The sequence below is a fragment of the Gopherus flavomarginatus genome, chromosome 2 (assembly GCF_025201925.1).
Source record: "Gopherus flavomarginatus isolate rGopFla2 chromosome 2, rGopFla2.mat.asm, whole genome shotgun sequence".
Classification (NCBI taxonomy): Eukaryota; Metazoa; Chordata; order Testudines; family Testudinidae; genus Gopherus; species Gopherus flavomarginatus.
The window spans coordinates 163,440,057-163,465,107 of record NC_066618.1 but is presented as its reverse complement, the minus strand read 5'-3'; the positions used below and the strand labels follow the sequence as shown (position 1 = coordinate 163,465,107).

General features: G+C 43.7%; 2 protein-coding genes across 2 annotated transcripts in view; both read left to right on the top strand.

The window, feature by feature from the left end:
* TTI2 (TELO2 interacting protein 2) overlaps positions 1–25,051 on the top strand; it is a 748,585-nt gene that overhangs the window by 67,073 nt on the left and 656,461 nt on the right. The window lies entirely within an intron of this gene.
* ATP6V1B2 (ATPase H+ transporting V1 subunit B2) lies at positions 7,789–24,897 on the top strand. The gene is made up of 14 exons (XM_050940072.1): positions 7,789–7,957; positions 14,962–15,017; positions 15,943–16,041; positions 16,779–16,872; positions 16,997–17,074; positions 18,061–18,200; positions 18,606–18,707; positions 19,706–19,803; positions 20,299–20,422; positions 21,166–21,316; positions 22,767–22,849; positions 23,610–23,714; positions 24,395–24,524; positions 24,648–24,897. The coding sequence occupies exons 1-14, from the start codon at positions 7,822–7,824 to the stop codon at positions 24,788–24,790; spliced, it is 1,539 nt and encodes a 512-aa protein (XP_050796029.1). The 5' UTR covers positions 7,789–7,821; the 3' UTR covers positions 24,791–24,897.

Genomic DNA, 25,051 nt, shown 5'->3' with positions numbered 1-25,051 from the left:
CAGCCTGCCTAAGTTACCTACCTGATGTTGATCCTGGATAAAAATTTAAAGGATACTGGAATAATTAATGCCAATCAACATAGTTTAATGTGGGGTGGGGGTGGGGTCCGGTGGTGGGGGAGTCTTGTCAAACAAACTTGGTATCATTTTTTATTAGATGAAAAGTTTGGTTGAGAAAGGCAACTCTGACCCTGCCCTTAAAACTATGAATCTAAGAAACTGCATTTGATGTTCCAGATATGGCTGAATCAGTGTATGGAGCTGTCATAAACAGATACTTAAGGGCTAATGTCTCTTTTACCTGTAAAGGGTTAACAAACGGGGAACCAAACACCTGACCAGGGGACCAATCAGGAGACAAGATACTTTCAAATCTCGGTGGAGGGAAGCCTTTGTTTGTGTTTTTGGGTTTGGCTTTGTTCTCTCTGGGTCCTGGAAGGGACTAGACGGGCAACCAGGTTTCTTGCCAATCTCCCTGCTACAGTCTCTTATATATTCAGAATAGTGAGTATTTTAGTAAGAAAGGCGGTTATAGTCTTTTGATTGTTTTCTGTATTTGCAAATGTGTATTTGGCTGGAAGTATTTTAAATTGTATTTCTGCAGGAGGAGGCTTTTTCTCCAGTTTCTATAAGCTGACAGACCCTGTAACTTTTACCATCTAAATTGCAGAGATAACTTTTACTTTTTTTCTTTCTTTTTATTAAAGTTTTGCTTTTAAGACCTGTCTGATTTTTCCCCTTGTTGAGGCTTAAGGGAATTGAGTCTGTACTTAACAGGGAAGGGGAAGGGAGGGGAGAAGGGTGGAATCCCTTTGTTTTAGATTCATGGAGCGTGAATCTGTCTATCTCTCCAGGAGCCCAGGGAGGGAACACCTGGAGGGGAAGAGAAGGGAGAGGTAACGGTGAGGAAAGGGGTCTACTTTCCTTGTGTTAAGGTCCAGGGGGTCTGGGTCTTGGGGGTCCCCAGGGAAGGTTTTGGGGGGACCAGAGTGAATCAGGAACTGGAATTCCTGATTGGTGGCAGCTTATCAGATCTAAGCAGGTAATTAAGCTTAGAGGAATTCATGCTGGTACCCCAACTTTTGGACTGTAAGGTTCAGATTGGGAAAAGATACTATGACATGGTAGGCAGTGGTGGGATAAAGTATAGGACCCAAAAAGCCAATAGGATTATTATTTTTCTTCTTTCCCTCTGTTAGCTGTTTGTAAGCAGGGGAGAGGGTTTAAAACTACAGCCAGAGAATTTTTTTTTCTTTTCTCCTTTCTGGTTGCGCAGAGAGATTGCCTAAGGCAAGGCCATTAAGTTTAACAAGGGTCTTTTGTTAAACAATAGGACTCCAGCTGTGAGTCAGCTACACCAGCAGAACACATTTGCATATCAAAGGGTTTTCTTTTGTTTTAATTTAAACGTGAAAGATTAGGTAGAAGAAGTTTAAAAAGGCACTGTTGCTAGGTAACCCCAAGCAGGCAGCAGAGGAACAGCATTTCAGGCAGTAAACAGAAGAGGGCGCACCAGCACAAGAAAGCAGGAACAATGAGCACCAAGCAACAAGCAAACTAAAAATAGCTAAATTAAAAGCAATAAACAAACACAATGAACATAAAAGACAAATGGAACTAATTCAGGCAGAAATGGCCAGGGAAGAGGCTGCCCACAGGAAAGACATGGAGAAGCAACAAAAAGAGATGGAAAAGCAGCAAAAACAGCTGGAACTAAAAGAAAAAGAGATGGAGCTCCAGAGGGAAGCCCACCAGCAGGCCATGGAATTAGAACAGGCTAAGCAACAGAACACAGCCAATCCTAACAACACTTCACCAGTTGTTGTTCCACATCCCAAAAAATTTCCCACCTGCAAGGCAGGTGATGACACTGAAGCCTTCTTAGAAAATTTTGAAAGGACCTGCCTTGGGTACAGCATCTCTGAAGACCAGTACATGATAGAGCTCAGGCCACTGCTCAGTGGACCCTTAGCAGAGGTGGCGGCTGAAATGCCTAAGGAGAACATGAACGATTATAAACTTTTTCAAACCAAGGCCAGATACAGAATGGGGATAACACCTGAGCATGCCCGTCGGCGGTTCAGAGCCCTAAAATGGAAACGAGATGTGTCATTTACCCGACACGCCTACCACATTGCAAAGTATTATGAGGCCTGGATATCACGAACAAAGGTTAACAAAATGGACAAGCTGCACCTCCTGATAGAAATGGAGCAGTTCTTAGATGGTATTCCTGAGGAAATAGAGAGGTACATCCTAGATGGGAAACCCAAAATGGTAACCGAGGCGCGGGAGATTGGAGCCAAATGGATGGAAGTGGCAGAAAAGAAAAAAGCTACTGTCAAGGGGAGCGAATACCCCAGAGGGCACACCAACAATAAACTCTATAACCGAGGGCAGCCCAAGACCCCACCTACAACCCAAGGAAAGCCCCAGACTACCTATTACCCCACCCCACCAGTCTCCAGTAACCCACCTCGGCCCAGTGACCAGTCAGCTGGACAATGCTTTAAATGTAATGAACTGGGACATATAAAGGCCAACTGCCTAAAGAACCCCAACCGAGTGCAGTTCATTACACCACCATCACACCAAAGATCCCCAGGCCCAGATGCCTCTCAAATACCCTAGGAGCGAAGGGAAATTTTGAGAGTGGGCGGAAAGAAGGTTACCACGTGGAGAGACACGAGGGCACAAGTGTCAGCTATCCACCAATCCTTGGTGGACCCCAAATTCATCAACCCAAAGGCCCAAGTGACAATTTACCCCTTCATGTCAAAAGCTGTAGACTTGCCTACAGCTAAACTTCCTGTCCAGTACAAAGACTGGTCAGGAATGTGGACTTTTGCAGTCTATGACAATTATTCCATCCCCATGCTACTGGGGGAAGATTTGGCCAACCAGGTAAAGTGGGCCAAGAGGGTGGGAATGGTTACACGCAGCCAAACCAGGCGAGCTTCCCGACCCATCTCTGTTCCTGAGCCGTCCACAGGGGCCCTGTCTGTGTTACCAGAGACCCAGACAGAGGTAGTGGACCCGGATTCCATGCCAACAACTGAAACAGACACAGTGCCTCCAGTCCCAGACCAGGAACTGGAAAAGCAGCCAGCACCAGAACCATTGCCAGCACTGACGCCAGCGCTTGCAAACCCATCTTCAACCCCAATGCTGGAGGGCGCCAGCGAGCCTGAACTGGCAGAAGCAGCAGACAACCACACCCAAAAAGCTCAGCCAGAGCCTGAAATACCACCTGGTGCACCAGCGGAGAGCAGTTCACCAGCAACAAAAACAACCCCATCACCTACATCGCTTTCAGAGGGACCAAGCCCAAGTCCACAGTCTAAGGAAGAACTGGTGTCTCCAGTTTCAAGGGAACAGTTCCAGACTGAGCAGGAAGCAGATGACAGCCTTCATAAAGCTTGGGTGGCGGCACGGAGCACCCTACCGCCTCTCAGCTCTTCTAATCAATCCCGGTTTGTTGTAGAACAAGGACTTTTATACAAGGAGACTCTTTCTGGTGGACACCAGGAAGACTGGCATCCACAAAAACAGTTGGTGGTTCCAACTAAGTACCGGGAAAAGCTCTTAAGCTTAGCCCATGATCATCCCAGTGGCCATGCTGGGGTGAACAGAACCAAAGACCAGTTGAGGAAGTCCTTCCACTGGGAGAGGATGGGCAAGGACGTTGCCAAGTATGTCCGGTCTTGTGAGGTGTGCCAAAGAGTGGGAAAACCCCAAGACCAGGTCAAGGCCCCTCTCCAGCCACTCCCCATAATTGAGGTCCCATTTCAGCAAGTAGCTGTGGATGTTCTGGATCCTTTCCCAAAAAAGACCCCCAGAGGAAAGCAGTACATACTGACTTTCGTGGACTTTGCTACCCGATGGCCGGAAGCAGTAGCCCTCGGCAACACTAGGGCTAAAGCTGTGTGCCAGGCCCTAACAGACATTTTTGCCAGGGTAGGTTGGCCCTCCAACATCCTTACAGATTCAGGATCTAATTTCCTGGCAGGAACCATGAAAGAACTGTGGGAAACTCATGGGGTGAATCACTTGGTTGCCACCCCTTACCACCATCAAACCAATGGTCTGGTGGAAAGGTTTAATGGAACTTTGGGGGCCATGATACGTAAATTCGTCAATGAACACTCCAATGACTGGGACCTAGTGTTGCAGCAGTTGCTTTTTGCCTACAGGGCTGTACCACATCCCAGTTTAGGGTTTTCACCGTTTGAGCTTGTGTATGGCCACGAAGTTAAAGGGCCATTACAGTTGGTGAAACAGCAATGGGAGGAGTTTACGCCTTCTCCAGGAACTAACATTCTAGACTTTGTAAGCAACCCACAAAACACCCTCTGACACTCTTTAGCCCTTGCTAAAGAAAACCTAATGGATGCTCAGGAACAGCAAAAGGCCTGGTATGATAAACATACCAGGGAGCGTTCCTTCAAGGTAGGAGACCAGGTTATGATCTCGAAGGCACAAGATGGAAGCATCATGGGAAGGGCCATTCATGGTCCAAGAGCACCTGGGAGCTGTTAACTACCTCATAGCATTTCCCAATTCCTCCCTAAAGCCCAGAGTGTACCATGTTAATTCTCTCAAGCCCTTTTATTCTAGAGACTTACAGGTTTGCCAGTTTACAGCCCAGGGAGAAGATGACGCTGAGTGGCCTGAAGGAGTCAACTACGAAGGAAAAAGTGATGGTGGCGTGGAAGAGGTAAACCTCTCCACCACCCTAGAACGTCTGCAGTGGCAACAAATCAAGGAGCTATGCACTAGCTTCACCCCATTGTTCTCAGCCACCCCAGGACGGACTGAACGGGCATACCACTCCATTGACACACGTAATGCTCACCCAATTAGAACCCCACCCTACCGAGTGTCTCCTCACGCCCAAGCTGCGATAGAACGGGAGATCCAGAACATGCTACAGATGTGTATAATACGCTCATCTACCAGTGCATGGGCATCTCCAGTGGTTCTGGTACCCAAACCAGATGGGGAAATACGATTTTGCATGGATTACCGTAAGCTAAGTGTGGTAACTCGTCCAGACAACTATCCAAAGCCATGCACCGATGACCTATTGGAAAAGTTGGGACGTGCCCAGTTCATATCTACAATAGACTTAACCAAGGGGTACTGGCAAGTACCACTAGACGAACCTGCCAAGGAAAGGTCAGCATTCATCACCCATGTGGGGGTGTATGAATTTAATGTGCTTACTTTCGGACTGCGAAATGCATCCGCCACCTTCCAAAGGCTGGAAGATGGTCTTCTAGCAGGATTGGGAGAATATGCAGTTGCCTACCTCGATGATGTGGCCATTTTTTCTGACTCCTGGCCAAAACACCTAGAACACCTGTAAAAAATCTTTGAGCACATCAGGCAGGCAGGACTAACTGTTAAAGCCAAACAGTGTCAAATAGGCCAAAACAGAGTGACTTACCTGGGACACCAGGTGGGTCGAGGAACCATAAACCCCCTACAGGCCAAGGTGGATGCTATCCAAAAGTGGCCTGTCCCAAAGTCAAAGAAACAGGTCCAATCCTTCTTAGGCTTGGCCGGGTATTACAGGTGATTTGTACCACACTACAGCCAAATCGCTGCCCCACTGACCGACCTGACCAAAAAGACCCAGCCAAATGTAGTCAAGTGGACTAATGAGTGTCAAAAGGCCTTTACCCAGCTTAAGGTGACGCTCATGTCTGACCCTGTGCTAAGGGCCCCGGACTTTGACGAACCATTCCTAGTAACCACAGATGCATCTGATCGTGGTATAGGAGCAGTTCTCATGCAGGAAGGACCGGATCACAACTTCTATCCTGTCGTATTTCTCAGCAAGAAACTGTCTGAGAGGGAAAGTCACTGGTCAGTCAGTGAAAAGGAATGCTACGCCATTGTGTACGCCCTGGAAAAGCTACACCCATACGTTTGGGGACGGCGGTTCCAGCTACAAACCAACCATGCTGCGCTAAAGTGGCTTCATACTGCCAAGGGAAACAACAAAAAACTGCTTTGATGGAGTTTAGCTCTCCAAGATTTTGATTTTGAAATTCAACACATTTCAGGAGCTTCTAACAAAGTAGCTGATGCACTCTCCCGTGAAAGTTTCCCAGAATCCACTGGTTAAAATTGGTCCTTCAACTGTAGAAAGTCTTGTAGTTTACATGCTTACATGTATATGTAAAGGTGCATGTGTTGTAGTAATCTGTTTATTCTAAAGTTCTAGGAAGAAATCACCGCTAGTGACATTCCCCACTGTCTGCGATTTGGGAGGCGTGTCATAAACAGATAGTTAAGGGTTAATATCTCTTTTACCTGTAAAGGGTTAACAAACAGGGAACCAAACACCTGACCAGGGGACCAATCAGGAGACAAGATACTTTCAAATCTCGGTGGAGGGAAGCCTTTGTTTGTGTTTTTGGGTTTGGCTTTGTTCTCTCTGGGTCCTGGAAGGGACTAGACTTGCAACCAGGTTTCTTGCAGGAGCATCTTTGCACATGAAGCCATGTTTCATTTCATGTTTGCTATCTACCCTACAGACACTCTTGTTGCACTCTTAGACTTGGCTGTTGTTTTAAGCTGGAGCATGTTATTAAAACTTTTGTCAGAATGCAAACACACACACAGAGAGCTTGTTGGAATATCTTCCAGGAGCACCATATTCTGCTAAATCCATCCCCTGATGACCAAAGTGGAGTCTCTGTGTCCTCTCCTGCAGAGTTACAACAGAGACAGGATGCTGGAAAATATAACCCTGGCATTCTATTCAGCTCTGACATAAAAAAAATTAGCTACATTCACACAAATGTACACATAACTTCTGAATGCTACACTCTCAGCTATGACTGTTCTCTTGGTATAGCTGTGCTTTGGAGCGCCACAATCAGAGTCATGCAGCATTTTGAAAGGCCTGAAGAAGACTCATGGCACTCTGCTGGTACACCATAGTCTATTTTCTACAGAAGTGGCAAAGAGTTCTGTGGCACCTGATAGACTAACAAACGTATTGGAGCATGAGCTTCCGTGGGTGAATACCGACTTCATTGGATGCATGCACAAAAGCTCATGCTCCAATACATTTGTTAGTCCATAAGGTGCCAGAGAACTCTTTGCTGCTTTTACAGATCCAGACTAACACGGCTACTCCTCTGATATTTTCTACATGTGTTTCCAGAAAATACTGAGCAGATGCAAGAGTTGCTCAAGGCTGGGTCAAGGGGTGTGTGATTAGGAGCAATGGTGGAATTAACCAAGGTGCAGTATAGCCTTCCCGCTCACGGAACATTCCCTAAAGATGCTGAGATGCTATTGGGGGGGGGGGGGGGCGGGGGGCCTCTGCCAGGCAGTGGTGTCAGCTGCACCTCTGAGGATGCTTGCAACAGGCGATGGACAGAGTTCAAAACCTTGCCATGAGGGCAGGCCACTGGACTCGATGACCTCTTGAGGTCCCTTCCAGTCCTAGAGTCTACGACTCTATGAAAAAGAATGGGGGGAAGCATTCTAGACATTTAAAAGAAAAAAATGCAATAAATTTGTTCCCTTTCTCCCCAACCAGCTCCACTGAAAACTTCTTTCTTTCTCTCCCCCTCGCCCCCAATTTCCCTTCTTCCTGCTTCCCTTTCTCGTCCTCTCCACTCTCCCACTGGCCCCACGCTTCCAGCACCCTGGCTAGCTCCCCAGCCATTGGCGGTCGCGCGCCTCCAGCCCGCCCCCCTCCAGTCAGTTCCGGGTCTCGGCGGCGCGCACGGCGGCGGGAGGGGCAGAGGGTATATCAGCGCCTGCGCAGTGGCGCTGCGGGACTCAGACGGAGACAAGATGGCGGCGTTGCGCGCGATCCGGGGGATGGTGAACGGGGCCGTGTCCGAGCTGTCCGGGGGCAACAGCGGCGCGGCCGCCGCGCGGGAGCAGGCGGCGGCGGCCAACCGGGACTTCATCTCCCAGCCCCGACTGAGTGAGTCCCGGGCCGCGGCTGAGACCCTACCCGGGCCCCGGCTCCCCGTTCAGAGGCACCCGGGGGGCAGAGGCTGGCCGGGGGGAGGGGCCCTCATCGTATCCCAGGCGGGGGGGAAAGAAGAGGCTGGGCCGGGGGGCGTGTGGGGAGGGGGCGCAGGAGGCTGGGCCGGGGGTCCCCATCGGCGCACCAGGCGGGCGGGGGGTAAGAGGCTGGGCCGACGTGTGTGTGTGGTGGGGGGGGAGTGGCCCCCATCGTACGCCAGGTGGGGAGGAGAAGAGGCTGGGCTGGGGTGTGTGTGTGGGGGGGGCGTTGAGGGGGAGCAAGAGGCTGGCCTGGGGGGGACCCCGCCACACCCCATGTGTGGGGGGGATGATAAGCGGCTGGGCCTGGTTCCTCGTGACCTCTGCATCCCTAAATCCAGGCTCTGATTGCTAACGCCTCCTCCGTTCCAGGCAGGTGGGTTAGGCCTGAGCCCCTCTTCCTGCATTTCAGAGCAGAGAGCGCCCCCCATTTTTCTTAGCCATTAGACTGCCCCCTAGATGCCTGTTGGTGCTGTCCTGTTCCCCTTGGCTGGGGTGCCCTTATCTGTTTCTCTGGCCCTGTACCCAGACCATTCTCACTGGTCCCAGTACTTCCAAGCCATCTCTTGTCCTGTCATCTGACACATCCCTTCTCCCTAGACCAGTGTCTTGGGCTTGAGTGTCCACTGGGTGGAAATAGACCAGCTTGGCTCCAGTGTAGGAGTGTAGGTCTGTGTCAAGCAGAGTACGCTTGCTCTGTTAGTTCCAGGGTCTGGGTCTGCATGGTGTAGGAATAAGAGTCAGAAGTTGGGTGTGCCTTGTTGATGGGACTGGATTTGAGTAGCAGCCCCCTGAGATTATCACCTTTTGGGTGTTTATCAGTGTAGTAGAGTTAACTTCCCCTGTCTGTGATAAAGCTGTACAGATTCTTATTGGGGACAGAGCACTTACTCCACATAGGCAATTAGGAAAGTCTGAGGGCTTTAAGCTGCCTTCTTTATACAGGTATTGGCTTTTCCTTGTAATATTACCACATGGGACTCTTGACATGGATGAGCCATAAGTAAAAATTATGAGATATAGAGGCTTTTGGAAAAGATTGTGGTGTTCGCTACACTTTTGGGCACACCCCTTGAAGTAGCATCAATAAGGGTTGTGCGGTGTTACTCACACCAAGAGCCTTCTGTGTGCAGAATATGGCTGCTGACAAATTTCAGTTTCCATTTCAACAGGAATAGTTCTATGACAGGCAGATGTTGGATATTGCTTTTAGTTAATATCCTTAAAGTGGTGTGACGGAAGCTATTCTTATGGAGTATTAATTGTCCTGATTTTTACTTGAGTAGAGGACAATAAGGGATTGTGAAACATCGCTCTTCCTATGGATTCACTGATCTGTTCCTGATCCCTTTCAAGGTCATGTGATTGCACTGCAGCTTAATGAGAGTGTGAAACTGACTACATAGATATGCAAGATGTACATGTGTTAAAAGTCTGTTATTGTCTGATACAAGTACTAAATGTGATTTGGAGCAGGTGTTATATAGCTACTCATGACTACAGATTTCTTTATATTTCAAAGGGACTGATTTATCCAAGCTTTACAGTAAAATCCTATATTGTTTAAATTTAGGCAAGGCTATTTAGGTGGAGGTGGGCACATCTGACTATTACAGACACATTCCAAAGGGGCCTCCTTGCTCTCATTTGGAAATGCATGTGCTTCCAGAAGGAGGGGACAAACTGAAAACTCTTCCCTGAATCTGAGTGCACTAGATTGTAAGGGGTAATCATTTGCTGTATTGTGTGTGAGAGAGAGAAGGGAGCAGGGGATAGAAGTAGATGTATAGCTGTATTAGTTATAACTAACTTCTAAGGTTCTGCTGCATGGAATACAGAAATAGAGCAACGTGACTCTCTCAAGATATTCAATACATAGTCTGTTTCATGAAACTTGTGCTGCTAGGGTTTCTGTAGATGAAATCCTCATAATAACATGCTGAAGGTGAGGTTTCTGCTGCTGGGCATCAGTCAAAATAAAAAGCTTAGGCACGGTCTACACTACAGTTAAGTCAATGTAAGGCAGCTTACATAGACCAAGGGCTGGTTTACACTACGGGGGGAAATTGATCTTAGATACGCAACTTCAGCTACATGAATAACGTAGCTGAAGTCGAAGTATCTAAGATCGAATTACTCACCGTCCTCACAGCGCGGGATCGATGTCCGCGGCGCCGCCTGTCGATTCCGCAACTCCGTTTGGGTTGGTGGAGTTACGGAATCGATATAAGCATGTTTGGGGATTGATATATTGCGTCTAGATGAGACGCGATATATTGATCCCTGAGCAATCGATTGCTACCCGCCGATACGGCGGGTAGTGAAGAGGTATTCCTAATTATGTCAGTGTACACAATGCAGCCTTGCTCTTTCCAGTGTAAATGCCCTGATTCACCAACATAACTCCACCTCTGTGAGAGGCATAGGGCTTATCCTGGTGAAGTTGGGGGACACAGTGTTCCTGTACACACTGCATTACTTACATTGGCTGTTGCCTATATTTCTTGTCAATTTCATAACTCCACGTTGGAGCCATGAAATTGACAGGAAAGCATAGGCTGGTGGTGGGCTCCAACTAGAGCCTGTCTGCTCCCACCTTGGCACCTCTGATCAAGGAGATGAGAAGCCTGGACAGCTGCCCCTGCCTCAGGGAAACAAGAAGCCTGGGGGGCAGCTGAGCTCCCAATGGGGAGTTGAACAGAGCTGAGAATCCTGGCTGTCAGCCCCCAGTGCTGCCCCTCTTCAGTTGGAGCAAGTGCTCCTAGTGAGGAGACACGCCACTGACAGAAGGAGGGTAGTATGGACCTCAGCCATGTAGTAATCACTGCGGTGGCTGTAAGTTGATCTAACATAGGTTGACTTAAATTTGTAGTGCAGACATGCCCTAAGTTAGAGACTCATTCTTAATTCAAAATCAGTAAGGACACTTCAATATTTTTCTTTGGCTCTGACAAGCTCTTCATAAATAGAACTGACTCAACTGCTATGAGCTTATATGTTTTACTGGATACAGAAGCTGGAGTTTCTTCAGTGTAATTGGTATGACTACTGACTTAATTTTGTGCTAATAGTCAAATTTTGGATACATCTAGTTGCTAGTTATCCACTATTTTGTATTTCCCTGCATGACACAGATCAGTTTTCTGGCAGAAACTGAACATATTACTGTAAATAGTGTGAGGTGAAATTGGGGGGAGGGATGTGATTTTGTGCATTAAAACTGTTGTAATTGTGAAAGTTGAGGAAAAGGGGAAATAGTGATTCTACTAGGCAGTTATTTCACAGTTCTAAATCCTTTACTGCAGTGTGGGTATGAGGAAGGCCAAAACTGATTGGAGCAGTGTTCTTGCTAGAACTCTTGATTTAGATCAGTTGAAGTTGTGTAATTAAGTAACTCTGTGAAAGAGCCTATATACTTAAGTAACCTGAATTTTCTGACTATGTAGATAAGTAACCTCTTTGCCTTTGCTGTTTTGAGTATTTCAATGGAGTCTGAAGTCCAGATCAGTAACTGTGGACCCAAAAAGTCATACAAAATCATCTTCATCCAAAAGTAGAAGGGAACAGGACACGGAAGCCCAAGATACAGCCAGATGGGGTGGTTTAGTGATTTGAGCATGGAGGTTTGGAACACCTGTTCTATTTCCTGGGGACTGAATTTATTCAACTTAGCTCTGTCTTTCTAAGGTAGAGTTGCATGCAGTTTAATTTCTTTCTTGGACAAGCATTTTAAAAATTAAGTGTATGTCTGCTCAGCATGGACAATAAAGATCCCGTGGTCAACTATCAATCAGCATGGATTTTTCAGCATTTTCCCCCCAGAGAGAACCTTCCTCTGTTGCTGGGCACTTGCTGTCTGCTTTCCACCTCATAGGCGGCTGCATTTTTTGTGGGGTGTGTGTGTGTGTATATATATATATATATATATATATCCTTTGAGATAGAAGGGTCTTTATATATGTAAAATTGTACATTGAAATTTGATTGTGACCCACCTCATAATTGGAATGGCTAAAATGTTATTGAAAACGGGGATTTGGCGTTAGCATGCCAAGCTGCTTGTGTGAGCCAATAGATTTGATGCTGTTGAATGTAGTGACTCTGGTATCTCACTGATGGACAATGTTAGGAAGTGAGCTTTTCACCCTGGATCAGTGAGGAAGTGCTGACAAGACTGTCACAAGTTAAAATGTAATGTTGCTCAATATAGTTCTCTCCTGTTTTAGTAAATATCTGGCTCCACCCTCACCCTGATTTTTTTTTAAAGTGCCATTCACATTGGATACAAACACTGAATAGTTCTAATTGGCATAACAAGAATGAGAAGTGTTCAGTTCAGAGAAACCCAAAGTGTCTAACTTGGGACAAACAAAACATTTCCTTCTAAATAAAAAAGATACAGAGCTAGACTTCTCATCATCTTTAGCTTTAATATTTATCTAAATTCAGTTATAACCAACCAAATGTAATAGAATGGCTCCTATAAGATTCTTACATAATATAGTATCTGATTTGTTTCATCTCCAGGTTAAAAGCTTTCAAGATTATACTATTATGCTTGTTCATCAGCAAACTCTTGTTACCTTTGTTAACACTGTAAATATCACACTATTGACATAATACAGAAAACATGATTTAGGTACACATCTTTCAGTGTGTACTAAACTCTCACATTGTCTGTCCTACACTGTATTTCCAGGTCTTCATAGCCTGTTTTTGTCCACATGGGATTTATGATCTTGCCCTAAGACTAAAGGCTCCTGGTAACATTCTTTTCTTGGTCATATTAGTCTGTTTTCCCAATCTAGAAATAGCTCAATTTGCTCATCCTTCCCCCTGTGATTAATGATTACTCCCTTGCTTAGTCTTCCCTTGTGACTCTCAAAAGCTTCCTGTATTCACAGATCAAGTAAGGCAAAGCTTAAACAAAGACACTGGTGCCCTGTTTGGGAGTAATAAGGGCTCTAGTGGAATAACAGTAATCATGCTTGGAAAGTCATTTCCTGTTGTCAGCGTCTGCAGAGTTATGTTCTACACATTAATAGTAATGTCTTACTACCAAAAAGATGTGCCAGTTACAAGGTGAATAATAAAACCCATCCTGTAAAGTGTTGGGTTCATCTCATGCCACAGTCTCATGAATCAATGTTTAGTGCCCACTGGTGTGGAGGAATGTTCAGAAGTAGCTGTGAAGTTTCCACCCCCTACCGCCCCCCCCCCCCCAGCAACTTAGTTAAATTGACCTTAAACCCTTGTTGGCTGTGCTATGTCAACAGAAGAGCTTCAGTTTTTTTGTTGACATAGCTGTGGCCTCTTGGGAAAGTGGATTAACTACCCCATCTGTGTTTCATCACTTAAGCACTACAGCTGCTCTGATACCGTGTTTTTAGTGTAGACCTACTGTGTTTGTCTAAAACATTGACTTCAGACATCTGTGCATTTTTCTGCTCAGACTTGAGACAGTGCACCTTAAGTGAGCTGTGGTAAATACTATAATTTCTGGATTACTGACTAAAGTAAAACACTATCTTTCATGGTGCAGTCCCATAGCTTCTCATGAGATGGTGTTGAAAGGTTCCCGTCCAGCAGCAGTTTGCATGGTATGCTGGAAAATGTTTCTCAAATGCATTTGTAGATGCTCTGAGGATCAGCAGCTTTTGAGCAAGTGAGATTCCTCATCTGGTCACATCTGAGTGTAAATTAAACTAAATGTAATGCAGAATTTTTTGGGTGTATTTTGACATCACTAATCAGGATACTTTACTGCTCTTGTTTAAGATGACTATTTGAGTCTTGAGATAATGGCATATAGTGTTTGCTTATTGCTTTGATCTCTGTTAAAAGACTAACATGCAGTGAGTTACTGCTGCCCTTATAGACTCATAGACTAAGGTCAGAAGGGACCATTATGATCATCTAGTCTGACCTCCTGCACAATGCAGGCCACAGAATCTCACCCACCCACTTCTGTAACAAACCCCTAACCTATGTCTGAATCATTGAAGTCCTCAAATGATGGTTTAAAGACCTCAAGATGCAAAGAATATTCTAGCAAGTGACCTGTGTCCCATGCTGCAGAGGAAGGTAAAAAACCTGCAGGGCCTCTGCCAATCTGCCCTGGAGGAAAATTCCTTTCCTACCCCAAATATGGCCATCAGCTAAACCCTGAGCATGTGGGCAAGACTCACCAGCCGGCACCCAGGAAAGAATTCTCTGTAGTAACTCGGATCCCACCCCATCTAACATCCCATCACAGGCCATTGGGTATATTTACTGCTAATAATCAAAGATCAATTAATTGCCAAAATTTAGGCTATCCCATCATACCATCCCCTTTACTTATCCTATACCTCAAAGGTTGCTATCAGTAACTTTTTAAGGTTTTGCAATTAATTGTGTAGTATTTATCTGTTACAGACTTTTCCCAGTTGATAAAATGTTTGGATGCATCATATTGATTACCTTTCTGATGAATTAAAATGGCAGTTATTTCACTGCATGCAGTACCGTTAGACAATAGTTTAGGATAGATAGGGAATTGAACTGTATCTGATGGAAAGAACAGGGAACCTAGATAGTTCTTTGAGTAAATTTGACCATATTATGTTGGTTTACATCACTGAACTCATGGCTTTTCTCTGGTCATAAGTTACCTCTCCAATGCTACAGTGTCCTGTAACACCACTTGAGGATATTGGCCGAGTAGGGACTCCAATAAAAGAATGCTGGCTACAGAATCACCAGCACCAGGTAATGGCACTTGCTGTTCTGTTCACATAGCTTCCACTAAATATGGAAGGTCGCACAGATTCAGAGGAGATTAGATCCCCAGACGTTGCAAAGGGGCTGTTCTACTTATTCATTGTAGAATGCTTATGCTGATTTTAATATATTGTCTGACTTGCACCTTTTATATTTCAGCATATAAAACTGTATCAGGAGTTAATGGTCCACTGGTAATCTTGGATCAAGTTAAGGTAAAAATTATTCTAATGAAATCTTCTTTTGAGGGAGATGGTGCAGGAAAGCTGGCTTGTGGTCTAGATACACATTTGAAGAGTCTTTAGCTCTGCATTCCATGGGTCCTGTGATTTAGTTTAAATACAATATCTTGTTTATATTCCCAACACTCAGAGCTAAATGCCAAAACTTGCCACAGAGACTGCTTCAGGACATCGGGACAGGCTGTCAGGCACCCTGGTTGGAAAGAATGTCCTGTGGGTGAAATGGAAAGGAGTATAAGTCTGCAACAGTGCTGTTCATACTTCTACGTTTGAAGAGAAGTGGGGAAACGGATGCTACAGCTGAACAGTCTAACCTCTAATGCATATTTATTTTTATCAAACTCAAATTTAATGTTAATGATTCAAATCTTGTAAAGTACTTGGTGCATGGCATTGAATACATGAACAAAAGGAAACAATTTTAGCATATGCTTATCAAATATTTAGGGGGCGTTAGAAGGGAAGGGGTATTTCTGTTTCATAGGAGGGTTGCAGAGGTTATTGGTGTTGCTTGTGGTAGACTAGCTAGAGTTCTTGGCTTCTCTTTAACATGGATCTCTGTTGTACTTGACTAGTGGTATATGGCTTCAAAAAAGCTCGAGACTACTATGACTCTTCTCAAGAGAACAGTTTCAGGCTGTCTTTAAACAAGTTTTATTTTTTCCTCACCAGCTTGCTAAATCTACCACTCATACTAAGGAGATCATCATAAAAAAGCTACATTTTTGTCAGTAAACCTTAACTCCCTTGGTGTTTCCCTTTGACTGTGAAATCCTTAACAGATATGGTAGCTTTTTGTCTCAAGCTCTGTTAAGTCTGTTATGGATAATGTGGTAACTCTAGTTGGTGGATTTTAACTTTTTTCCCCCACTGTCTAACAGAGTTTTTTCTGCATTAGTTTCCTAGGTATGCAGAGATTGTCCACTTGACACTTCCTGATGGCACAAAGAGAAGTGGGCAGGTTTTAGAAGTCAGCGGCTCTAAAGCTGTAGTTCAGGTAAACTAGGGACAGAATTGTCCTGTAAAGACTTTTCCTTAGTGGGCATCAGTCTGGGCTATGGCAAATCTAAAGTCTTTGTAACTCAATATAGCTTTCTTGAGTCAAAACTTACTATAAATTTAAAAAACACTTGGAAATAATTGGTGGGTGGATCTGAGTAACATTCAGTTTTTGCTTTTGTTTAAAAATTAAGGAAACGTCTAATCAGAATAGGGTCTTGTAGACATAAGGCAGGAGTCATACTCCATCTTCTTCATGCAACATGTACCACTACAACGTAGATGCATTGTGAAGCTTCAGTGTATTTGAGTCACAGCTCTGTGTAGTTCTCAAAGCAGCTGTTAATAGTTACCACTGTAATCCTACGTAGCTGAAGAGCTTTACTGTGTAGGCAGAAGAAAATGATCTTAAATTTTAAAGAAGTGATCCCTGAAAGCCACTGGCATTCTTGGTTAACAACTTTTTACAGGTCATGTGTAAAATATATTTTTATACAGTGCTGGTTTCTGTACATATCTGTACAAATGAACAGTTTCTAAATGGTCTTGGAAATTCCTTTATTACACAGGTCTACCTTGCTTTAGCTGCTTGTTGGTTAATCCATTGCTTGTTGTGTTAGAGAATCACTGACCTGTATATCTCCATCCCATCTGTTATAACTCTGCACAATGTCTTTACCTATGCTAAAGGGATGTTTATCCATTTCACCTAGTGTCTCTTCTGATATATTGCAGGTATTTGAGGGAACTTCGGGTATTGACGCTAAGAAAACATCTTGTGAATTTACAGGGGATATTCTCCGAACCCCAGTATCTGAGGATATGCTTGGTATGCGCTCGATCTTGCTCTTTGGATTGAACAGATTTATTTTCATGTAATATTACTGTAGATGGGAAAACTAGGTAACTACTGTCCTGTTCATATAATCATAATCTTGTTACTGTTTTTGCAGGTCGTGTATTTAATGGATCAGGAAAACCTATTGACAGAGGTCCCATTGTCTTGGCTGAAGATTACCTGGATATTATGGGTATGTTTTTTTAGTCTGCTTTGGTTTCTGGTAGCATGAATCTTGCTTTCTGCTTTTGAGTAATCTTAGTGACAGTCTTGTAACTGAACATGAATGCTAATTGGCAGCATAAATGAAAATAGTGGCTTGCTGAAGAGTATTTAGAACTTTACTGAGTAAATCACTAGTGATACCAGAGAAACAGAAGAAAGTGGGATGACAGAGATGGCCTCTATGCATCCTTTCCCAAACCAAAAGGTTTAAGACAGTTCAGTTAATCGGTCAATTGGCTGAAGCAGAGGGAAGATCAGGGGTGCTCTGGAGCTGCACAGATATAAAATGAGTAGGCTTCCTTTCAGTTTGAACTTCTGGTTCAAAAACTATTCATGGTACCCATTTCTGATAGGAAGCAAAAGGCTGACTTTTGACTCGAATTCTGTTATACTCTACACAAAATGCAGTAACAAGCCACTTTTCAGAGGCCTGTGCAAATGAAACAATAGCCCTAAAATCATGCAGAAGGCATAGAAAGTACTGAGTGCCCATTAACTCATCAGGAAGTTGTTCATAAACTGTTAAGATGGGCCCACAAGGCAAGTGGTCTGTTTTTTTTCCCTACAGTAATGCATGGCAGTTCTTAATTAGGGAGAGTGCTTTGGTTAAAGTGGTTTAATAGTGCTAACTATAATAGGTTTGTGCTAATGTTCCCCCAAAGATAAGAGGGTGTTAATTTCCCTCCAAGGAGTAGGACGACAGTATCCTATCCCTTCTGTTTGCATGCATATGAAATGCCATACTGATAAATGATCTCATGACCAATAAAAAAAGGTCAATAGACTAATGTCAAACTAGAACCAGAAGTGTCTGGTGAGCTAAAATGTTTGTGGTTCTAAATGCAGTGCATTTTTGTAGCCTTATTTTGAAACCTTGCCTTGAAACCTTTATTAATCTATGCATTCTTAAAGTTAGATAAATAATGTGGCGGCTTCTCTGTGAAAATACAATAGGTCAACCAATCAATCCTCAGTGTCGAATCTACCCAGAAGAGATGATTCAAACTGGCATTTCTGCAATAGATGGCATGAACAGCATTGCCAGAGGACAGAAAATTCCCATATTCTCTGCTGCTGGTTTGCCCCATAATGAGGTGGGTGCTTTAATGGAGCTCTGACAGTCTTGGGAAAAACTAGCTGCTGGAAACATTCAGTTCTGCAGTGCAAAGAACTTAAAATAAATGAGCTATGTGGTGATACAAGTGGGGAAACTGTGTAAAATATACATAAATTAACACAGCTTTAAAACAGAGTAAGTCCTGCTCTCTCAAGATGCTTCTTATCAAAGAATGATTGGCCAGATACTACATAATCCTCCTACTCTAGCACCAGTTTTCTGCCATCTGTTTTCTCTTGCTTTTGGCTTCAGGGCAAAGTTCTGGGAGACCATTTGTATTTATCCATGTCAAAAAGTGATTTATTCCTTGAGTTAGTCTGTACAGTAGATATGTGCAACTTACTACAGTAGACTTATGCAGCTCCTTCTGCATTCGTCTCAGATTGCGGCTCAGATATGTCGCCAGGCTGGTTTAGTGAAGAAATCCAAAGATGTGATGGACTACAGTGAAGAGAACTTCGCCATTGTGTTTGCTGCTATGGGTGTAAGTACCACTATGCTTAGGTACATCATAAAAGTGGTTTCTTTCAAATACTTTCAGAACTGAATAAGATTATCAATCAATCCAGTTTGCTATTTCACTGGAATTATGAGAACCATAATTTTTTTAGAGGTACTTGTCACATTTTAGGTCAGTCTATACTATGCTGTTGTACAAGCAATAGTTTTATCCAGGCTGATAAAAGTCTACCTGTCAAAGTCTGATGGGAGAATGATTCATGGGGTAGAATGGTATCCCTAAGAATAGGTGATTCCATTGTAATTGGAACACAAGAGGAGAACATTCTAAATGATCCTAAGCACTGCCTTTTAAAAAACTTAGTTAACTGTGTAAATTGCTCAGATTGCAACCCTACCACAATTGAAGGGGAAACTTTAATGTATCAAGATATTCTGTTGGTGTCTGTAGCAAGCCATCCCACTGAGAAATCTAAACACTGTTTCTTAACATATTATGCATCTGTTTTGTAGTGTCATTGCATTGTCACATTCTCAGATTAGGTGGAAGCAGAATTGTCATTTTGGTCTCACTCCAAATTCTTCTTGGGACAGTGCTTACTAAAGAGCAATATCACAATTACTTGAATGGTAGGATGACAGTGCACATGCATCCAAGCTAGATCTCTCTGGAGTTCTGCAGGGCATCTGACTGTCAGAGGATTGTTGCATGTTCCTCCCCCTAGGTTGACAATTGTCTTCATTTGACTAGGCTTGTTCATGAGAGTAAGGCAAGAGATTTCATCTCTACCCCTCCTGCCACATTTGGTCCTGAGTGCTGATTCCTTTATGACAATATATTGCACTATGGATAGGCTGTCCAACATTATTCTTAGTCACAGGTTGACTGAAAGGATGGGTTTGTAGTATAGATACTAAAGGCTTGCACCAGCTCTGAACCAATCTTTAAATTCCAATTAAATAAAGTAAGTTATTTAAAACAGTCTCCCTGTTTGCAAATGACAACTTGATATTGTGGTTTAGGTGAACATGGAAACAGCTCGATTCTTCAAAACCGACTTTGAGGAAAATGGCTCTATGGACAACGTGTGTCTGTTCTTGAACTTGGCCAATGACCCAACGTAAGTAGGTAAAATGGCTGTTTTTCCCAATCAGAAATGTGGAGAACTGGTGCACTGGAAAACATGTCACTATGGTGTCCAAAAGCTGCTGGAAATTGGTTTTGAGAACCTTAGTATCATAGAGTTAGAAGGGAACATAACTGTCATCTAGTCTAACTTCCTGCCAAGATGCAGGATTGTTGTTTAAACTATCCAAGACAGATGCCTATCAGGCCTTCTTTCGAAAGCCTCCGGTGAAGGAGCTTCCAGAACCCTCTGAGACATCTGTCCTTAAAAAGTCATGTTACTGGCTTGTCAAATATCTTACGTTAGTGACGGTAGACTCTGAGATACTATAGACCTGGACACTAATTATGTGCATTCCAGTTAGTATATTGAGGTTTCATAGGGCTCCTAACCTGTTCCCTCTCTCACTTTTGAGTTGTGCTGTTCAGTGTATGTAGTTGTAACTTCAAAGTATTGGGCAGCGTTGAACATGCCATTCTGTCCTTTCAGCATTGAGCGTATTATCACCCCTCGACTTGCTCTAACCACTGCTGAGTTCTTGGCCTATCAGTGTGAGAAGCATGTTCTGGTCATTCTGACGGATATGAGCTCCTATGCTGAAGCTCTACGAGAGGTACTTGTTCCTGTTTAGCAGATAAATGTCTGCCTGTTAGGCGTCCTCCAAAAAGGGCTGAGATCTAATGGGAGCATAAAATGAGTAATTTATTCAGCAAACATCTAGCTGTTCAGTCCTTTTTGAGAAGGATACATAATTCATTTAAAAAAAAGTCTGTCAGGTTTTAAGTTATTCCTAACAAGTTAGTCTAGATGCGGGGATGAACAGTGCATACCGCCGACTTTCCACATTCCATGCTAAACCAGACACCTGTAACTTGGGCTCTGTCAGAAATAACAGTGCACAGGAATCTCCCGTTTCAAAACTAATTTATCCAGTTGCTTATAGCTCTAGTGGGAAAATGTATAAAAATTACTGATGTTTGCATGCAAGGTTAAGCTACTTCTGCATTTCTCAGGCTTCTGAAACTAGCCAGAACTGTGTCATAAAGCATTGCAAAATTGGCTTGTCTGCCTGGATATAGAATTCATTTGTAGTAGAGACTGATTCAGTAGTTCCTTGTTAACCTTGCAGTCAGTTTCTGATCAGCTTTACAGGATCTGTTTTACACAGGGAACGGTCTTCATGCCTGGCTTGTGGGTGCTTGTAGAGGATTTGAATAGCTGTATGTTGGCACCACCATGTGGCAGATCCTGTTAATTATTAATATAACTTTATTGGATGCGGTGGCGGACTTTGTGGTGGCTGTGCCTGAACTCATAGTGATGAGCTTTGAGTAACTTTGCCTGAATTTCCTGCAGGTTTCAGCAGCTAGAGAGGAAGTGCCTGGCCGACGTGGCTTCCCTGGTTACATGTACACCGACTTGGCCACTATATATGAGCGAGCTGGGCGCGTGGAAGGCAGGAATGGCTCCATTACTCAGATTCCTATTCTTACTATGCCCAATGATGGTGAGTCCTGGCCACTGCTTTTCCCTGGGAATAGATCTGCTTTTCACATATGGGCATGTAACATCACTTACTTGTGTCATGTAGTTCTTGGATGTTTTAGCGCTGTTGCTGTGTGCATTCCATGGGAGGGTATTGATTGAGGATAATCACATGATGCCTGATTCATACCAGTCAGGAGGCTGGATTTGCTAGTTTTAATCATAAAACTGGAAGGGACCTCAAGAGGTCTTCTAGTCCAGTCGTACTGCACTCAAGGCAGGACCAAGCATTATCTGGACCATCCCTGACAACCTGCTCTTAATCTCCAATGCCTGAGATTCCACAATCATTAAGTTCCTTCCCCTTATTAGGTACTGGAGCTCCTTTAGACTTGGGATAAAGATCTGCAATCTCAGTGTTGGCCAAGAAGAGAAGTTGTACCTTAACAGTAAAAACATGTCCATTCTATTGTGCAACATATAACATCTCAAAGGAATCAGATCTGTCATACAGCTGAGGTGCTCATCTGTGTGTGCAGTATTGTAGCTGTGTTGGTCCCAGGATATTAGACAAGGTGTGAGGCAATATCTTTTATTGAATCCGCTTCTGTTCTTGAAAGACAAACTTTTGAATTTATGCACCACTCTGAAGACCTGAAGAGCTCTGTGTAAGCTCAAAAGCTTGTCTTTCACCAACAGAAGTTGATTCAGTACAAGGTATTATGTCATCCACTTTGTTTCTAGTGCTGTTATATGGTCCATCCAAATCCCATCTGGCTCAAGAGCTGTATTTCAAAGAGTTAGAAGTATTCTAATTTCAGCATCCTCGAGAACCAGTTGGAGAGAGAATGTATTAAGAGCATTGGATCACCTCAGAGTTTTGGAAGAAAAAAAAGCACAGTGTAGCATCTTGCATACAAAATACTTTAGCTCTCCTCACTCTTGACATGTATGAAGTATCATACCACCTATCAAACGGGCAGTGAGGCACAAAGGTGAGATGACTTTCCCTTTCAATCTTTTGCATAGTAAAAGCAACTGCATGTGTTCAGGCAATTGGGAAACTAGCAATTTCAAGATGACGCGCAGAACAGACTGTCTCTGTAATAATGCACTGCATTGTTTCTAGTAATGGCAGTGCTGCCTAGGATTTTAGAATGCCCCTTACATTGGTTTAACAAGCCTATTGGTGGCTTTTATCAAGTCCTTCGGTCCGTTTTCTTAGTGGATGTATTTCTACCTAGTTGAGACTGCACTGCTCTGTTTTGTCTCTGCTTTCTTATGTGCAGTATTTGAATTAGCTTCAAGGCATTTTAGACTGCATACTAATTACATTAGATTATTATGGTATTTAAAGTAAAATATGCTGTTCAGACAGCTTTTATAAAGCTGACACATCAGAGTGGCTTTGTCTGGAATTAATATAAAAAGCAGGGTCTGAAAACTTAACACAAACTCACTTCCTCTTGCAGATATTACTCATCCCATCCCTGACTTGACTGGATATATTACCGAGGGGCAGATCTACGTGGATAGGCAGCTGCACAACAGACAGGTAGGTACCACACCTCTGAGCAATCTTACATGCAAAGTTCTTAAAGTTAGTTTTAGTCTGCGTTCTTCTATTGGCTGGTTCTTCTGACAAAAGATGTTAGGGGAAGGACTTTTATAATACTGGTCTGGTTGAGGTTGCAGGTCCTGCACATCTCTAGAATTAGGCAGCCCAGGGGGAGAAGATGCCATAGATTGAAGACTGGAGGTCTAAAACCAATTGGCGGATTAATCAAACTGGATGTCTGAATTACTTGCCATGTGTAAGCTGTTCACTCTGACTTGGTTGCAGAGTAAACTTAGCAAGATAACAGATTACAAAGATCCTCTTTGTAGGTTTACAAATCCCTTCCTTGCAAATCCACTCCTGAACTTGAGGGCCAGTCCAAAATGACCACTTCTCAGACTTCCCAGGTTGTGCTATTTCTTTCCATTCTCAGGAGAACTTTTATCTTCATGAGCTAGCTCTTATGAAGCTGTTTGTATCTGAATTAATACGAAGTTGCAGAAACTGTATTTATGAATTTGTGGTGCTGGTACATGCAAACTAACACTGAAAACATGGAAGTGCTAGAAGTAGCAGATACCAGGCTATTGTTTTTTGAATAGTGGTGTGAATGCCGCCAAATTTCTCAAGTCTCTCTACGATGAACAGATTGTAGGGTACGTGTAGGAAGAAAACTTTCATCTAACAACCAATAATTGTTGAGCTTCCACATGCTTTTTTCAGTGCTATCCATTAACTTTCTTTTCTCCTCCCAAAGATTTACCCACCTATTAACGTGTTACCCTCCTTGTCTCGACTGATGAAGTCTGCTATTGGAGAGGGTATGACCAGGAAGGACCATTCAGATGTGTCCAACCAGCTGGTATGCGTTATCTTTCTTATGTGGAATCTGTATTGACCTGTACATATACCTTCGCTGCGTCCGTCAAGCACCCTGAAAAGGATCAGACATGGCTAGCACTTTCAAATCTGAAGCCACTCCACTCTGATACCTTAAAGCTGAGATTCTGCTGTAGTATGCTGAAAAGAGCTTTTGTACAAATCTGTTCTATAAGCAACTCACTCCTCCCATTTGGTCTGCTGCTACAAGCCCTTTTCAGTTACTGGGCTTTATGCACAAATCATATGTAGGCTCCCAATGTACCAGTAAATCGTCTGTGGAGTTCTTTCCAGGCTCATTCTGCCAAATGCTGCTTTATCTTTCCACACCAACCACTCTGACTGTATTCTGTGCAGTGTGTCATTATCCAGCAGATGCTGTGTATATATAGTTAGTCAACTTTAAGTTTTTGTTCCTTAAGTAACTTACTCTAATACCAGGTTCTGACACTGCACCCAACACTGTCGTGTCTGAGCGATGTCGTGCTGTTTCTTGCTCTCCCATCCCTCAGCTCTGTTTAAATCATAGACTCTGGAATAAAAGCTCCAAATTCTGTCCTCCTGTCCACCCAGTACACTGTTGGTACTGTACATCACTCCTTGTAACATAGGTCAAACGCCTCATGATCTTGCTTTCTCCCCTCTGTTTCCCCACCCTTCTAGTATGCCTGCTATGCTATTGGAAAGGATGTGCAAGCTATGAAGGCTGTAGTTGGTGAGGAAGCGCTTAGCTCAGATGATCTTCTTTATCTGGAGTTTCTGCAGAAGTTTGAAAGAAATTTCATAGCTCAGGGTAAGTATGTCTTAAGTATATGGGACATACTGTGCAAGGCACTCAAACCATGGAGTGACCAGGTCTTGTCTTTGACACTGATCCTCTGGGCTGTTCCCATAATTTAGTCTCTTACCTCTTCAGGTCCTTATGAAAACCGCACTGTTTACGAGACCCTGGACATTGGCTGGCAGCTTCTGCGAATCTTCCCCAAAGAGATGCTAAAGAGAATTCCTCAGAGCACCCTGGCAGAGTTCTATCCTCGAGACTCCACTGCGAAGCACTAGCCACAGCTTCATCTGTAGCTCTGTATTCTGTGAAAGGCTGTTTGTTTTCCTTTTTCATGTGTTGGTGTTTACTGGTCACTCCTGTAATTAAAACCAAGATGAAGTGACATGTTGTGCCAGTGTTCCTGATGTGTTATGCTGATAAGAGTTTAAAATATCTCTTTCCAAATCCTGGATCTTCAGTGGTTTTGGTAAAATTTCCTGAGAGGAAGAAGCTTCAAAGTCACCTATCTTTGTAGATATATGTAACTTCAGTTACTA

Bases quoted from the DNA above. Each gene is read 5' to 3' on its own strand.
- ATP6V1B2 (XM_050940072.1), top strand. From the start codon at position 7,822: ATGGCGGCGTTGCGCGCGATCCGGGGGATGGTGAACGGGGCCGTGTCC. The intron at 7,958-14,961 runs GTGAGTCCCGGG...TTTATATTTCAG, and splicing joins CATCTCCCAGCCCCGACTGA to CATATAAAACTGTATCAGGA. The intron at 18,708-19,705 runs GTAAGTACCACT...ATTGTGGTTTAG, and splicing joins TTGTGTTTGCTGCTATGGGT to GTGAACATGGAAACAGCTCG.